This window comes from Rhinolophus hipposideros (genome assembly GCF_964194185.1).
Source record: "Rhinolophus hipposideros genome assembly, chromosome: 24".
In the NCBI taxonomy this organism is placed as follows: domain Eukaryota; kingdom Metazoa; phylum Chordata; class Mammalia; order Chiroptera; family Rhinolophidae; genus Rhinolophus; species Rhinolophus hipposideros.
In genome coordinates this window covers 6,018,563-6,036,638 of record NC_138070.1, presented here as the reverse complement: position 1 = coordinate 6,036,638, position 18,076 = coordinate 6,018,563, and the positions used below count along the sequence as shown (strand labels likewise).

Below are 18,076 nucleotides of genomic sequence, written 5' to 3'. Positions count from 1 at the left end.
TTTTTCAGGGATGCATATACTCTTACTTTTGTACCAAATAATGTTTAAAATGTGTGAAAGTTGAATGTGCAAAAGATGTAAATGTGTATGTGGGGAGGATGTTTCTTGCTCAGAAAGCCTTAAAAATTATAAAATTCCTAATTAACATTTTTCTTATAAAAGCAATACACTCATAAAAATAAAATTCAAACAGTACAGAACAATATGAAATAAAAAGCTAAAATCTTCCATTTATTCACTGACCACTTTCAGTCCCTTATTTCCAAAACAACTATTAATACTTCTTATAGATCCTTCCAGAAAACCTTAATAGGGCCAGCCCATGGCTCAGGTGGTTGGAGCGCAGTGCTCCTAACTCTGAGGTCACCTGTTCGATTCCCGCCTGAGCCAGTGAATTGCGCCCTCTACAGCTAAGATTGTGAACAACGGCTCTCAGTAGAGCTGGGCTGCCATGGGCTACCATGTGCTGCCAGAAGTGGCCGGTGGCCAGCGTGAGTGGCTGTGGGCTACTGTGTGCTGCCATGAGTTGTTTAGAGCACAGTGCTCTTAATAAGGTTGCCGGTTCGATCCCCACATGGGCCACTGAGCTGCGCTCTCCACAACTAGATTGAAACAACTACTTAACGGGTCCTGGAAAAACATACTTAAGTAAATAAAAAGTTTAAAAACCTTAATAATGCATATATCTGACTTTTTTTCTCTCAGTTTGTTTGAATTTAGTAGACAGAAATTGGTTTTAATGTTGAACAACTAGCTTGGTGTTTTGCAAAGGGGTTGAATAGGAGATGGTATGACGTCGACTTTGAAAGTCTTACTGACTTTCTTGAACACTGGTTTCCTCTGGGTAAAGGAGTCTTACACAGACTGAACTCATCAGTAGCTCTATGGATCCATGGAATTCTCTCTATATAGCAGTGCAGTTCAATAGAAACATATATGAGTAACACATGTCATTTTGAACTTCCTAATATTTACATTAATTAAAAACAAAGAGGTGAAATGAATTTTAATAATGTATTTGGCACATTATATCCCAAATATTATCTCAACATATAATCAGTGTAAAAATTAATGAGATATTTTACTTTTTTTTCTCATGCCAAGTTTTCCAAATCCAGTGTGTATTTTATACTTACAGCACATCTCAATTTGGATCAGCTTCATTTCAAGTGCTAAGTAGCCAGCCACATGTGGTAGTGGCTGTTGTATTGGAAAGCATAGCTTGTATAGGATAGTGGTTGTCTCTGAGGGAGGAGAAAAGGGAATGGGCTAGAGTCTTAATTTTGTTCTTCATTTTAGTTATTGACTGATATTTAAAGTTGAAAGTTTCCTACTTTTGTTATTAATGATTTCAAGCTCTGGCTCAGTTGTGTTATCACTAGCATCAACACTAAAAAAACCCATTTTTAATTTTTTAAAAAATACAACAAACTGGAATAACACAAATACTTCTATACAAAGATGGAAGTCCTGCTGAAATTGAACTATTGACTGGTGGGCAATGCCACCCTGTGGTAGCTCATGTTTATTCATCAACATATGAAAGATCAAATTCTAAGTGGAGAATGTGGCTTACGAGTATTAGTGTATAATATATTAAACTTGAACACTTGATGAATTTCAGGGTAAGTATGTGTACACCAGTATGTAATAAAATTAACTGTCAGGAGGAATGAGGTAAGAGTTCCTAGAGGTTGGTAAGAACATCCTTTAAATGTAATTTTTTTTTTTTTTTAGGGGTTGCAGATGGTGTAGGAGGATGGAGAGACTATGGAGTTGATCCGTCTCAGTTCTCAGGGACTTTAATGCGGACATGTGAACGGTTAGTAAAAGAAGGACGATTTGTCCCGAGTAATCCCATTGGAATCCTCACCACAAGCTACTGTGAGTTGCTGCAAAATAAAGTACCTTTGCTTGGTAAGTAGATATGTTCCATGTTTTCTTCTCTAAAGAAGTCCAGGAGATGGTTAACAACAAAACCAAGGAAATACTTTACCAGCCCTTTTTTCTGAGGCTCTTCCTGTTAACCAGAGTTTGATAGAGAAGCTGTGGGCTAACCAAAATACTTACTACTGCTGGGAGGGAATGTGAATAGTAACAAACACTTTGGAAAACAATTGGGGATTACAGAGTAAAGTTAAACATGAACAGGTAGCATGCCCCAGCAGTTCCACCTCTAGGTCTGTACCCATCTGTGTAACAAGAGTAGGTACAATGTTCATAGTTGCATTGTTGATAATAGCAGAAAACTGGGAACAACCTACAAGTCCATTTCTAGTAGAAAAATGACTTTTGAAAAGGAAGGATATAAAGCTGCTTACAGTCGTCAAGAACATGTTGTTGAGGGAAAAGAGGACATTGCAGAATACTACCTAACAATCTAATTCCATATATTTCAAGTTCAGGAACATAAAAAAGGTAAAACTGTGTTATTTAGGGATTCTAAAATTTGAGAAAAGCAAAGCAAGTGGTTGTATAACTCAGGATAGTGGTTCTTTCTAAGGGAAGGAGAAAGGGATGGTACCTGGCTTGTAAACTTCAGTTGATTACCTCTGGGTTGTTTAGGTTGCACCCCAGATTACTAGCAGTTAGCTGATGAGGCGGTGCAGTAGCATGGAACAAAGTAGATCCCTGTCAATCTTGTATTAGAAAGGGTATAAATACCTAGTGTTTATCTGGTATGCTAATGGAGCATCCTTTGCCCAAACGGCTACATTTGTTTGTTAAATGGTTTCCTGGGAACTTACCCAACAAGTCACCCAGCCTTCTAAGCAGACTTTCAGAAAGGATGTTATTAAGTTTCTGCTAATTGCCAGCATCTTTCTGGTTACTAGAAGGCCTCCCTCCCAGTCACCATCCACATTTAAAATCAGCCTCTGTTCAGTGTTAATGAAGAGCTCCACACTGTAAATGTTTGCCTTCAATTTAAATCTTTTGTGAGAAGGGGTTCTTTTCATCATGCTGCGATCTTCTGTCTTCTCCATGCTGTGATTAACCTGTTTGTTTTCTTTCTAACTGAAGGCAAATCTGTATTGAGGTTTCAATATACTGCTTTGTCTTAATCTGCTATTTTGGACATGAAGTCTGGAGCCTGCACAGTGAAACATCCAAGATTCTAACACCTGTCAACTTGCCATATGACTTTGGGCAAACCACTTAACCTCTGACCGCCTTGCTTCATATGTCAATTGGAGACCTTTTTTTGTGAAAAGAAATGACTTAAAGCTTCATGCAGTAATCCGAAACATGTTGTTGAAGGAAAAGAGGACATTGCAGAATACCATCTAATAGTCCGATATTTAACAGAAGCCTGCAGACACAGATTCCAGGGGCCTGACTCTTGTGTGTTCCTTGAAGCCTCTTCCGACCCCTTCTCCCCCCAGGCTTTCACTGTGACTTGCAATAACCAGTTACAGAACAGCAACTATCTAAAAGCTTAGTTTTTGCTAAATTTTTTCCTCATCCCTACTTCCCTTCCTATTTATCCTCATATAACTGGGAGATCTTAATAAAATAAGTTTAAGGACATGTTAAGGTTTTCTTACATTGAATATTATACTTTTTTCTCCTGAAAGACATGTTGAAGTAATCCTTCGTTACCGTATTTGACACATAGTACTTCTGTCACATAATCTACACATCTCTATGCTATTTGTAACTAAACATCTTTTGGCAAAGACAGGCTGCTGAGGTTTATTGAACCTCAGATATAATTGCAAATAATTAACTTTACAAGATTGGGTAATCCTTTTTTTTTAATCCAGCAATTGCTAAAAAGCCTATAACATTTCCAATATAAAGGGCAAACTGATAGTAATAACCGCTTATTTCCTGAGACTTCTTAGCTGCTTTTAGATCTAGGTTGGCATCATGGGCTGTTAACATCTATTTCCTCAGAAACCCTTATGTGGATTTAGGTCTAATCAAGCCAACATATCTTAAGAATTCGAGGGGTCACTTCTAATAAGGTATTCCTTTCTCTCTTTGCTACACAAAGTCGTAGTCTTCTACAAAATAAAAGACCAGTGATGAAAATATTTCCATTGTAGCACGAGGGATTTGTCTGGACTAGTCAGTCATCTGAACATCCGACGTTGTTGTTCTCCTAGTACCTCTTTTCTTCTTTTTTGCCTGCTTGTTCCTCTCCAAACACCTAAGAATGAGCTCTTCTCCCATTTGTGGGCTGTCAGGGCCTGAGCCACTTGCACACGTCAGTAATTTGAAGAGGTAGAGGAGGATGAATCAAAGCCCAGATGATTCTTTAAGGCCAGACTTGCTTTTGTTGGTGCTGCTTTGCATATTAAAGCATCTGAGGACCATTTTGATCCTAACTCAGCTGGTTACTGCCACAAGGGTAGCAAAATGATAGCCTGGGTTTGTCAGTAATAATGAGTCAATGAGTCCTTACTGCAGCAGAAAATTCAAGGCTGTGCTACTTATCTGTCATTTTTCGTTCTCAGATGTATCCCATCAGCTTTCAGACCTTTTATGTGATGATGATTCTGTTGATGATAATGATTCAAGTTTTTGTGTATTGAATTAGGAAGGAAGGGTAATTGGTGATCTTAGCTCTAATATAAGCTATGGAGTATACTGTACCTGTATTTTTCTTTTATGTTTAATGATAGGGACAGGGTAGTTTATTTAGTATCAGTGTGTTCGGTTAGTACCCCTGTATAAACTGTAGATAACAAGGAAACAGAATTTCTGAACATTACAATGAGACAAATGCTTAAGTGTTTTTAAATTATTGTTACACATTTTCATTTAGGAAAAACTAATAACAAAAATTAAATTACCCATAATCCCACTAAGAAAACTATTAACATTTTAGTTATTGTGTTCCCTGATACTTTGCTATGTATGTGTGTGCATAGAATAGTGATGGTAAAAGGAGTTGAATCCGTTGTGTGCTCACAACAGCCCCATGAGGTAGTCTGGTAGGTACTTTTAGTCATCATGTGTTAGGAAGAAACTGAGGCCTAGAGGGAAGAAGTGCTTACTGGCAATCAGACATCTAGAAAATGATGGAGCACTGGGATATAGCACAGCTTGTTCCACAGCCTGTTTATTTTGTTTTATTTTGCTTTTTAACTGTCATCTTAACAGTTTAGCCTTTGCCTACTATTGCTTTTTAAAAATTTTTAAATTTCACTCTTTTTGATGTACACTTTTTAAGTTTATCATTTTTTAAGGAAACTTGAATACTAGCTTGTAGTCTACTTGTTTCACTGAAGTTATCTTTCCTTTTCGAATATATTTCTCTAACAATTTTAGTGGCTGTCAAAAAGCTAACACTTAATATGTATTATAAGTGCTTGACATGATTTAACTAATTTTATCCTCACAAAAAACTCTGTAAGGTAGTTACTGTTATCCCTATTTTTATAGATGTGGAAACTGAGGCACAGAGAGGTTAAGTAATTTGCCCCGGACCACACAGCGAGTAAGTGGCAGGGCCAGCATTCATACACAGGCAGGCTGACTTAAGAGGATACTCTTTAAGTGTTATGTGATAGTGTCTAGCCTGCCATTGCACGGATGCACTGTAATTTATTTAATCAATCCCTTAATTTTAGATGTTGAGGTTATTTCCATTTCTTCCTGATCTTTAACGGTGTTTTGTGTACTTAAGTCTTATTTGCATCTCTAGTTATTTTCTTAGAATAAATTCTCACTGGTGGAATTGCTAGATCAAAGCCTATGCACCTTTTTCAGGGCTCTATTGCCCTTTAGAAAGGTTTAGTTTTCCTTTCTCACCACCATGGAATGAGAGTGACATGTTCACTACACTTTTGACAACACTGCATCGTCTGCTTTGAATTCTTGTTAAGCTTATAGGCAAAATGGGGAGTAGTGCGATGATCATTTCTCATCTATTTCTTGGTGAACTGCTTATTTTTCTATTTTGCCATTTTTCTGTAGGCATAGGTTTAAATTTTAGTAGCTGAAAGTGATCTTACTAATTGTACTAACAGTTTGGTCTGGGCAAGGTCATATGAGCTGTGTGCTGCAAAGATTACCCAGAAGCTTTTTGCTCTCTGCTTGGAATGTGGTCTCTTCCATCTGAGCGTTAGTAGTCTCTGTAAAGTGAACAGGTTGATTCTATAAGCAACCTAGGAAAATTGGTCTTGTTATTTCACAGTGAGTCAGTCCCCAATAAAAGTTATTCATGACCTCAACAGATGGAAATCTGGTAAAAATTGTAATTGTGTGCCCTGTCTTAAATGTTAGTGAATTTTGTGGAGAAGGCTTCCTGCCAGTGACTAATGAGAAATGTCAAGGAAACGTAAAATTCTCATTCTGGCATTTAAGTATTAAAACTTAATGTCTCAACAACATGCTTTGGAACATTTGGCATAGATTAATAGCACTATTGAAACAAATTCATGTGGTTAAATACCAGCCGTTTTTATTGTTTTCTGTCTGCAAATGGAAGATTTCAGATTGTCAGTGGCCCACTTACTACGTATACTAAAAATCCCTTTTTCTTTCCCTGCCATTTGGACTCTGGTCAGATTATTATTGACATCTGTTGGGGATATGGAGCATAACTAAGCAAAGGAGGTTCAAATTACGGGATGTTGCTCTTTGTGGGGGGTAATTTGATAAAAATGTGTATACAAAGGCAGTCTGGTAAGAGAAATTAAACGGAGATCGTTTTTGTTTTTAGGTAGCAGTACTGCCTGCATTGTGGTGCTGGACAGAACAAGCCACCGCTTACACACAGCCAACCTGGGCGATTCAGGCTTTCTAGTTGTCAGGGGTGGCGAAGTTGTGCACCGGTCAGATGAGCAGCAGCATTACTTCAACACTCCATTCCAGCTCTCAATTGCACCACCCGAGGCCGAGGGAGTCGTCTTGAGTGACAGGTAATCTCCCTTCTGAGCCATTTAGTGTGAACGGAACATGGCTCACTCATAGGTTCGCCCCCATCCCCCTTAACCACAGTGGACACAGGCAATTTCTGTTCTCGTGTGAGAAAAGAAGGCACGTTGAGAATGTTCTCGTTGGGAGCTTTTAGTTTGACTTCAAAAGTTATTTTGCTTGAACTTGATACTGCAGCCAAATGGAATTCTGATAAACATGCAATAATTTGACAAGACTGTGAAAATACTATTTCAGGCTTATAGAATATCAGTTTTTCATATCAAGACCACGTGGTACATATGGTTGTATTTGTTAAATTGTGTGGGAGAGATGAGTCATTTTTCATACATGTCATTGCCTGTACAAGATTTTGCACACATTATTAGGGAAGCATGCGAACAGACGTCTGCTTTATCAGAATAACTTCCTGATTCTCAGGGCCTTTTAGTATATACATCAGATAGAAATTGCAGTCCATATAGCACCTGTGAGAGCCAAGTTAAGTTGCAGGAAATGGAATCAGAAGTGGTCTTGGGTATGTTTTGTGATGATGCTGTTTGAGGCGTTTGTCTCTTTTCCGTCTGACACCTTGTTTCAGTTCATTTTTAAGTTGTCAGGAAAACTTTCCAAGATCATTAGTACTTTTTTGAATCAACATTTACAGTTTATCTTTACTAAGATCAGAGTACAGAATAAGGCTAATACAGTCTCAGATTTCACTGCCTGTAACAACCTTATAGGACCTGGCACAAGCATTGCTGGCTATTCATAAATGTTGTTAAATGAGTAACAAAACTTTTATAAGAATAGAAGCATTCTGGCTAGTGCCTATAGTTCTTATGAAGCCAGATCTTAAGTCCTTAACCAAGATAGAATGACAATTACTGCCATCTTTTAAACTAGAATGAGCATATAACATGATTAGGTATTCAGTATTGCCCATCTGAAGGTCTGTTGTTGACTCCTAGAGAGAGAGGGAAGCATTTTTTGCTTTCAGATTAAGGCAGATTACTATAATTGGAAGACTATTTGATTATGGGCTCTTTTTCAGTTGACTGTAATATACATTAATATTTGCCATATTGGAGTGGGGAGGACTGAGAACTCCAGTGCCTTGGCAGATATCAAGCTCACCTAACAGTTTCTGGAGAACAGTGTTTTAATTTCTTTATTTGATTCTTCTCATTTTGGTTTCTGAGTGCCAGAGCAGCCCTGCCGTATCTCACGCTATCTTTGGGACAGTCTAGTTAGGGCAGCACTCACCCTGGCCTGCCAGCGAGGTGGAGGTTGCTTCCCCTGGAACCCTGAAACAGCTTGCTAGCATGTGATTTCAGCTCGTGTTTCAGTGCAGTCAAAAGTTTCCAGCAGCACAGTATGTTCAATCAAAATGGGCAAAATTGCAGCTGGCGGAACACCAAGCTCATGGGTGGGAGTGTTGGGAGAAGGGGACAAACTGTCCAATGGTAGTGAGTCTTTCGCAGGCAGAATAGCAAAGGACACTCCTGAGAAAGAAAAACCTCAGCATAAAATAGAGCTTTGGTGCCAACCTGGTCATGAATCTAAGCTTCTAGAATCTGATTAGCCTCCAACGACTGAGCAAATGTGAAGTGTCTTATAGTGTTTCTCTTAATTCCACAGAAGAAATCAACCTGGTTTCCACCAGTTTTACAGACTTTTTTTTTCTTCCTGTTGTATGTTACTTCCTTAGCTATCAGTCGATCTTATCTATAAGATACTATTTTAACCTTAATTTATAGGTTTTTCCTTTAGTAGCTGTTTTTACAAAATATTTATTGTATAAGTATATAAGTAAAAGTTAGTTTGTTTCTTGCCAGAGCCCATCACAGAACTTTTAGATGTGCCACTTCTTTCCTTAGTCAAGAGAAGATGAACCAGAAAAGTGCACTTTGTGTAAATCCCCAGAAGGCATGGGCAGGCTGTTTTTTTGTTTTCTCTTCACAAATTTTACAATATGTTGCTTGCACGGGTTTTAGGATTTTTCTGTCAAGCTTAGGGTGCTTTGATTCTGGCCCCTCCCTTCCGATCAGTGTATGATTTTTTTTTTCTCCTGGCTCTTATTCCTTAATTGCAGGTTAAGGCATATTATCAGGTATCTCACCTTTCCCTCACCTTGGAGGCCTGGAAGCAGTGTATCTGGCCTTTAAAAGTGACTTAGAATTAGCCTCTGGGGTGTGGGTGGGAGGGGTGTTAACTCTGAATATATGATCTTTTCTCTTATCCCCACCTGGGTTTTTTCCCTTTCTTTACGTCTTTCTTCAGGTGTCATCAGAGGAAAAAATCTCCCATCTGTCTTTTTAAAAGTTTTATACAAAAAGATGTAGTGAGGGGTGGCTGGTTAGCTCAGTTGGTTAGAGTGTGGTGCTAATAACACCAAGGTTGCCGGTTCAATCCCCGCATGGGCCACTGTGAGCTGCGCCCTCCTTTAAAAAAAAAAAAGGTGTAGTGAGAACTCTACCTCTTATCCCTGCCCCCAGCCACACGTTCTCTCCTCAGAGGCAGCCACTGTTATCTGTTTCTTTGAATCCTTTCAGATTTATTCTCTGCATATAAAAACATCCACATCTATGGATCTCCCATGGGTATCTCTCTCTCTCTCTCTGTCTTGTGCATGCGCACACACACAGTCTCTACCTTTCTCCCTTCGTTAACAATATATTACAGAGTTGTGTCCCCACACCCCAGTTTGGAGGGTTGGTTACTTTTTCTTCATTCATTTAGTCATTCAACAGACATTTCTTGAAGAACTGCTGTGTGCCAGGCACACTAATAAATAAATACCTATGCACGATGAGCACTTTGTAAGCCCTGGGAGACAGACAGACCTTACTCTGCCAGAGTTAGTATTATTTAGTAATACTAACATCATATTACTAGTATTATACTGGTAATTACTAGTACTATAATAATAAATGTCATTGCAGGTATTTCCTATGAATGCATTCTTACAGGATTTGCATGCTCTCCTCCCCAGTGCTCGGTCAGTTGTTCCACTATAATACAGCTTCCTGAGAGCCAGATTCAAGCCTGCAGGGAAATTGAGGGGTGGAAAATGAATACGAGAGGATGGAATGTGGCTCTAAAGAATTAGGAAATAAAGACTCATTTCCACTAGGATTTTAGAGGCATGTTAGTATCTGACTCACAAAAGAACACTCCCTCTTTTTAACCACATATGACAAATCCTCAAACTATTTTACTTGGTAGTTTCAGTTAAGCTTTTGAAATACATATATCAGTTTTTAGTTTTTAATTTTTTTCAAGGTTAGGAATTTCATAATGACTGGTTTTTATTATTGACTCAGTTATTATAAATAAATTTTTCTTAAAGCCTCATTACATTATAACATAGTGCCTGCTGGAAATTTTGAATGGTATCTCTAAAAGGCTTTCTTAATTTTGCCCCTACCCTGTCCTTGTCATAGCCCGGATGCTGCTGATAGCACGTCTTTTGATGTCCAGTTAGGAGACATTATCCTGACAGCAACAGATGGACTCTTTGACAACATGCCTGATTATATGATCCTTCAGGAGCTAAAAAAGTTAAAGGTAATTCACTTAAAGGTTGACACTTGGAAGCAGTGGCCCTCTCTGGGCAGCTGAGTTTTCTTAATTCAGTTGCTTTATCTCTTTTTGTAGTTCTGGAAAGGACTATTTTTGTGAGTATAGGAATATAATAATAGTTCTAATCTTTCAAGTAATTGTAAACGGAAATATTCACAACTGGAAAACTTGAGGGGAAAAGGCTTATCACCCAAGTTTTTAGTAGTTAGGTAAAGGTAGGAAAAATCCAGATGAAGAATTTTCTTATTTGTATTTTTTATTATATTTTAATGGTATTTAATGGTCTTGGCTCCTGGTTGTCCTTTTCTCCTTTTATTCTCATAACAAACCCAGCAGGTGTTGAGGCTGGGAAAGATAGGAAATCATCATACCAGAGCCAGCTAAGGAAGGCCTTGTGTGAGCTGAGCTATCACCAGTAACTAAATAGTTCAGACTTGACTCATACAGAGAGTGGAAGGAAGTGAAAAGAAGTCTTTCCATATTCTACTGACTTTGTAAAAAATACTAACTCTGGGAAAAGTTAGCCTTTTCTCATGTTTTTACCACTAACCAGTATAACTTGAAGTAAGTTTCTGAACTTTTTCAGCACTACTTTCCTCACTTGTAAAATGGGGATACAGAAGACCCTGTTTTATAGGGTGGTGGTGAGGATGAACTAAGACCACCAAGCCTCTGTGGGGTTCAGTGAAAGCCAGATGTTGGCACGTGCTGGCACTGTACTCTGTAGGTGATAGTGTGGAAGCAGAAGTGACACTTTGCCCTGCCCTCTGGAGCTTACATCCTAGTGGAGGAATGCAGATAATACAGAGAAAGAATCTGCTACAATGTCGGCGGTAAATAAGAAGAAAAATAAGCAGGGTGAAGGGGTAGAGAATAGAGAGAGCTGCTGTTTTAGAAAGACTGGTCAGGGAAGGCCTCTGATGGAGGTAACATTGAAGCAGAGGCCTATTATTATTCATACTGAAACTATTCTGAGTCTTAGAGCTCAAATTGACCTTGTGTCCCATCCCCATTTTACAGATGAGGAAGTTGAAGCAGCAAGGGTAATGCAATGGCTCAAGATAATACAGCCAGGCAATCTTTCATTGCGATACAAAATGCTAACATGTTTTTCAGTAGGGTAACTGGCAGCTCTTACTTAGAGAGCAATCTGCGGTTGGCCAGGGGTGCATTCGTAAGCAAGGAAACTATCATCCCTGAAGTACTGTCAAAATTCACCTTTTCAGTCTCATCCCATTTTAGTAAAAATACCTTAAGAATTTCAAATGGGGAAAAAAAAGCAAAAGTGAAAATCTAAACTTCAGGGCCCAAGGCAAAAGACTTTCTTGGTGACATCTCGTGCAGGCTGCACTGGTTGTCTCATTCATTTTAGTCAACGTGTAATGAATGGTTTAACGTCTTCTTGAACTGGAATAAAACTTAAATGGTGGAAACTATGGTTAGATAAATGTTACTGTCTTAAAAAGTGATATTTGTAAGAAGTTTACTTGAATACAGAAATCATGTGGGGCATTATGGTAAAAATAACTCCCTCATGCTTCATCTTAGAATTCAAATTATGAGAGTATACAACAGACAGCAAGAAGCATTGCTGAGCAAGCTCATGAGCTGGCCTATGACCCAAATTATATGTCACCCTTCGCACAGTTTGCATGTGACAACGGATTGAATGTGAGAGGTAAGCATTCTTTCAGAAAGTCCTACGGACTAATTGGGGACATAGTAAGACGGAAACATTCTGGGCTGTGGGGTGAGGTACACTAGAGCTCTGGGTGCTCGGTGGAAGACTACGGAGGTGTCCTCTCCCAGTGGTGAGCCAGTGGCTTGGAGCAAGGACAGCAGGCCTGAACACTGGAGGGAAAGAGCAAGTGCGTGTCATCATGGCTTCCCCACAGAGGATGCCCTTCAGCGGTGAACTTCATTGGCTATACAGGCAGGCGGGACCTGAAGCCCTTTACCGCCACCGCTGCACTGCTGGGACCTGCGCCCAGAGGGCCTGAGCCCTGCCTGGAGGGACTGGACATTCCCAGCAGGGTAACATTCTGCCCTTCACGGGTCTGACATTTCACTTCTGCCTTCCTCTGGCTTTGTGGGACTCAGTGACAGTATTGCTCTGCCAAACTGCCACAGCAGGTTTTGAAGAGGGAAGCAGTGTTAAACTGTTCTTGCTTGAAGAGTCCTTCTGTCTACTGAAGGATATGTAACTTTGGGAGCAGGCCAGTAGCTCAGTCTTAGAGCTGGGACGACATGTTGGTGTTAGCATACCAGAACTACTAGACTTGGTCAGTTTCTTGCTGATACAATATTATGACATGTAAAGCATTTCTTAGCCCTCCAGGAAATATTAAAATAGAAAAAAGCACATACCATTGCTGTTTGGCAGAATACAGGACTATTCCTAGTTTCAAAACTGGCTATGTTTGTCCAAATTAGGGTTGTGGACAGAAGCATATAACTTTCTCTTCAGGCAGAATTTATCTTAACCAGATTTCCTCTTTACTGTAATTGCTATAAACAGAGAATATGGTGGCCATTTTAACAGAGCTCCTGTTGTAAAGGAGCAGGAAAGGCTTTTTTAAAGCTTGTTAAATTGCATGTAAATTTCTTGGTGTTTTTTTATTTCTCTGTCAAATTTTGTTTTCTTTTCTCCACTAGAGTATATTGACAAACCATACCTGCCTGAATTGCAAGCATTTGCTTGACTTTTCCTTTTAAGATACATGAATACATTGTCATTTTTCTTTTAGGTGGAAAGCCAGACGATATCACTGTCCTTCTTTCAATAGTGGCTGAGTATACAGACTGACTCGCCGAGGTGTCAACTCCTGCCTTTCTTTCATCATCCCAAATTCTCCTCTGCCGTGTGTGCTGATCCTGCTGGCAGGACCACATTTCTTTGCCACTTATCTCAATGGCTGGTGATGTAAGCCTTTTGCCTGTCTTTGAGACCCCGTTGAGATCTTTGTTGAAAACCACTACTGTCGTTCACTAGCCCATATCTGCCAGCAAGTTTGAAGAGAATCAAGATTTGAAGATTGGCTTTTACTTCTCATTGTCCTCTCTATGTTGGGATGGAGGGTTTCAAAGCCAAAATGGCTATTTTCAGAAATGGTTGAAGTATTGAAGAAAATGAGTAATGTTGGTAAAGTGAATTCAAAATTACAGTGTGTAAAAGGGATTTTAAAACTCTTAACACAAATTGTATGTTATGATACATCTGCTAGAGACATGAATTACTCATGGAACGAAGTGTTACACTTGTACTCTACAGTCTCTGTTATGATTGGGTGTGGCTTTATGTTTTCATTATAAACTCCTATTTTTCAGGGGTTTATAATTCTGTAAAACATTGCTCTGGATTATGAAATCTTGATCCCAAGAGCTTTTTTATTACAAATTGAAAGAAAAATTCAATTTAGTTCTATGGGTGCAAATGTTTCATGGTTTTTAAAAGATGCTTAATTGTGACCTGTGATCAGAGTTTTGGCAGTTTATTGATTAGTCCAAATCACGAGTGGCCTGATCTGCAGGAGGGGTGCAGGCGGCTCTTTACGCAAATTTTTTAATGGAAATATTGCTCAACATAAAACTCCTCACAGCCTAAACATGTAATGTTATGAATGGAATTCCTCCTGGTGGTCTGCTGTGATGACCATGTGGGAGCTCGGGCCCGAGGCCTAGTGGGTTGAGAACGGACAGCTGTTACTTTGAATTTTGTTGGCTTCTGGTGGTCATGCTACTCCCAGTGTCACCTCAGACCTTGTATTCGTAGCCTTGCTTTTTGTAGAGCATGCAAGAAATTCAGGGAGGCCGTGTGGAAAGAGCACCGTGGGCAGTGGCAGCAAGACAAGAGTCCACGAGGAAAACGCCTAGTGACAAGCTGACATTTCGCATTTGCCCTGCACAGAAATTTAGGGGTTTCTGAATCAAGCTTAATGTTTACAGTTTCCGAATAGCCATCTTGCAGTGTATCGTTTCCTTATAAAACTACCCCGCAGTCAGTTTTCCCATTATCTGCAAGCTCAAACTTATTTTTAAGGTTTGTGTACAAGTCGACTGCTGTAAAGATATATATTTTTGGGTCAGTTTTTTTTTCCTTCATTAACTTGGTGGTAGAAAAATATATATACTTAGCAATCTTTAAATTAAAGCCATGTTTTATATATAAGTCAGGTAACATTGGTGTATAGACGAGAATGCAATTAAACCTGATGAGTCTACTTGAGGAGAAGATAGAAAGTCTCTTTCTCTAAAGGAGATACTTACTCCCTGGTTTATTGCATTAAAACTTATGTTTGAGGTTACCTCAACTTGTTTTAAAAGATTTTGTTTTGTGAATTTGTACTGTATATTTGGGTAACTGTCAAGCTTTTGTTTTATTTAAAATTGTTTAACATGTACCATGTACATGTCATTACTATATTTCAATGCATCATGCTTGTAACAGGCATTTCATTTATAATAAGAATGAGTTATTCATTTGTAAGCCGTTCAGTAATTTATCTACTATTCCTAAATTGGCATAATGTTAGATATCTATTTTGAATCACCTTTAATTACATGTCAGAATGCCTTAACTACCCTAACTTGACAAAATAGAATTCTTTGGTAAAGGAGATGGGGAGTGGGCGGGGGTAGAGGGAGACTATTTAATAATGAGAACCCATCATGCTGTGATAAAACATGGAAGCGTGAGTGGCAAGTGACGGGGTATTTATTTTGCACAAACTATTTGCAGACTCTGTGTATTTTAAAAAAGGAAGGTTGCATCCAGAAGGATTTTGTTGGAAGGAGTACATTTATACTTGGGCTGATGGTGTTAGTTCTTTTATTGGGTTTTTAATTATTTCTGGTCAGAGGTATGTAGCCTTATGATCTGGATATATTTTGCATTAATTTTTCCAATGCCTACATTTGATTCCTGATAGAGCAGTGCTAGTTAAGTCACTGGCTTTTCTCTGCTCTCATTTAACCCATCAGACACAATCTTTGTGATGCTTTGTTGGTGGTGTTTTACATAGCTCATTTAATCAACTTACCTTTTTTGGAAATGATTGTTAGAAATCGACAATGTATTTGTACCAGTGACGTTGAAATTCGTGAGACAAGAATTGAGTTTCACAGTTGAACTGACTTTGGCCTGTAGATTAATGACAAAACATTTTGTTTTCTTTTTTCCCTGTCCTTTTTATGTTACGCACTTAATTTTATGACCGCCAGTGGTCAGCTGGAGTGCTGCTTATCAAGTAACTCTCCTTCCACTCTTAGTAGTCAGAGACTGTGTTGGACCCATGCTGGAATTTTCCAGGTCACAGGACCCAAATATCTGAGATATACCAATTGGTGGGTCTGACTCTGAACTTGATGTGTGTGTTAATTGTGTTTTAAATCAAGCACTATAACACAGCAACATACACATTTGCCGCATGTAATGGACTTTTATAACAAAAGAGAATTTGGATTTCTAATTTACAAATTATCCCTCCCTGGATGCACCAAAGACCAGTAAAGTTTATAGCTTTTCCATCTATATTTATAAAGCAATACTGTATTATAAAAATCAATATTTTTATCACATGCTTGAAATTTTTTTGTTCTGTTTTAAAATGTGCACTCTAAACATATCAGAACCTTATTTCTTCCTGTGAACTTAAGCTGCCTGCGCACAAAAAAAAAAAAAAAATTTACTGAACGGATATGCAGTGGATTCATAGGCTCTTAAAAACTGAAAGAAGAAATGAAGGGGGAAAACAAGTTATTTGTCCTGAATTACTGTACTAGCTTGATATGGTTGATGGGTACTAAATCATAAAAGAATCCATTCCAGGTGTGCATGTCTGGGGGTTGGGCTGTGTCTAGATTATTAGAAACTAGATTTCAAGCTTTGCATGATGGGAGTGTGTCCTCTCCTATCAGCTACATTTGTTCTGGATAGAACAGTAGCCTTCAGTACCACCTTCTGTACCACCAACCTACCACATCAAGTAACAAGGCAGGAATTGTGGGAATTTACTGAGTCAGTTTTGTGTGTTTTGGAGATTGTAAACAAGATTGACTAGAACTGTAAATGTTTGTACTTTCGAATAAGTTCTTGGTTCCTTGTCATCTTATACCAGCTATCTTTGGTAGAAGCTACAGCATCCAATTTCCCTGAAAACGATCACATTTTTGCATATAACAAATTTTACAATATCAAAAACAAAATCGGCTTATAAAACTGAAAATATGAAGCAAAAAGCATTTAGATTTTATTCATAAAAAAATTCTTTGTAAAATTGAACTTCTCAACTAAAAATTGACAGTGTCCATATGAAAATTTTAACTGTTGGCAGGTAGTTTGTGGCAAAGATGGCTAAATAATGAAGCAAATTTGAATTTGTGTATACTAATGAGCTGCTTTTTTCTGTTGAGACTATCATTATTTGTCTTACCCAAGAGGCAATGACCTGAATTGGATGTCTGAAATATAACTTATGCAGGAATAGTTCTGTAAATACATTTAAATAAACTGTAAAGATATTTAATAAATATAGTATTTATACTAATCTCTGCTCTCCTTTTAATTTTGAATAGTGACTAAATCAGACACCAGCCCTTGACACAGTTTGTTGGTCTCTCTCGTCCTCATTTCCAAGCCTCTTAGTCTAGCATTGACTCTGTACTTTGTAGCTGTTATTTTCTGTCTTCTCGTAGTTTATCTGCCTGGGCTCTTTTTCACTTGTTGGTTTACTACATCAGTTTAGCTTTCTCAAAAATTCATCAAAATGGACTGATAATTGAATGTAAAATATAGATGGTTTCCTAGCTAAGAAGCCTTTTTGCATCTTCCAAATGGTGTGGAGTGAAGCACCAAAAAATCTGGTATCATTTAAACTGAGCTTTCTGTATCCAAATTCTAAAATCCCAATTAAACACAGTTTAACAATGTAACTATCTTTTACAAGCTGATGCTGCATCCAGGCTATTACTGATGATATGCCTTCACTGCCTAACAGCACCCCCTGCCCACATCGATGAGTGAACCAGAAACTCATCCCCTGCAAGGAGACCTACAGTTACTCTAACACATAAATGTGTTCTGTGTAGTCATCTGCATTTGTTAGAAATATGTGAAATTCAGTGTTAATCATCAGTGTAAACATAAGATACGAAAATCTTTAGCCTACATGTGAAAGGACTTCTTGAAATTATGTGGGCATTTCTGGTTTCCACAAAAAGCTTGGTGAAAGCCCATTTTCATTGACTGAGGAACGTTTTGGGATGAACTTGAGTTTTTATTAGGTTATTGTGGGCAGCTCTGACTCATAACGGAGCTCGGAGCTCGCTACAAAAGCCAAAGTCATTGTGCTTTTAGAAGTCTGTTCACAGTTCTAAAGTTTACTGATCCCTTCCACCACCGTTGTTCATGAATTCCTCATAAAATCTAAAGGACAATTGCTCCCAGTTAACTTTTCCTTGGGAATTGATTGTTTCACAAAGATTTAACAATAAGATGTTATAAAAGTCTAGTTTGTCAGGTTATAATTGACTATAAACAGGTTTGGGAGAGGGAGAGGCAGGCATCATAAAACATTACATAACAGTGGTTTTGTGCCAGAGTTTTTAGTCTGTGCAGGTAGCAAGC

The 18,076-nt window shown here is 38.4% G+C and overlaps 1 protein-coding gene across 1 annotated transcript in view; it reads left to right on the top strand.

Moving 5' to 3' along the window:
* The window catches only part of PPTC7 (protein phosphatase targeting COQ7), a 35,168-nt gene extending 18,171 nt beyond the window's left edge, over positions 1-16,997 (top strand). The window contains exons 2-6 of the mRNA XM_081036806.1: positions 1,738-1,917; positions 6,674-6,872; positions 10,314-10,437; positions 12,001-12,130; positions 13,200-16,997. Coding sequence (XP_080892932.1) covers positions 1,738-1,917; positions 6,674-6,872; positions 10,314-10,437; positions 12,001-12,130; positions 13,200-13,258 — 692 coding nt within the window. The 3' untranslated portion in view covers positions 13,259-16,997. The remainder of the gene's footprint in view (positions 1-1,737; positions 1,918-6,673; positions 6,873-10,313; positions 10,438-12,000; positions 12,131-13,199) is intronic.
* The last annotated feature ends 1,079 nt before the right edge of the window (positions 16,998-18,076 follow it).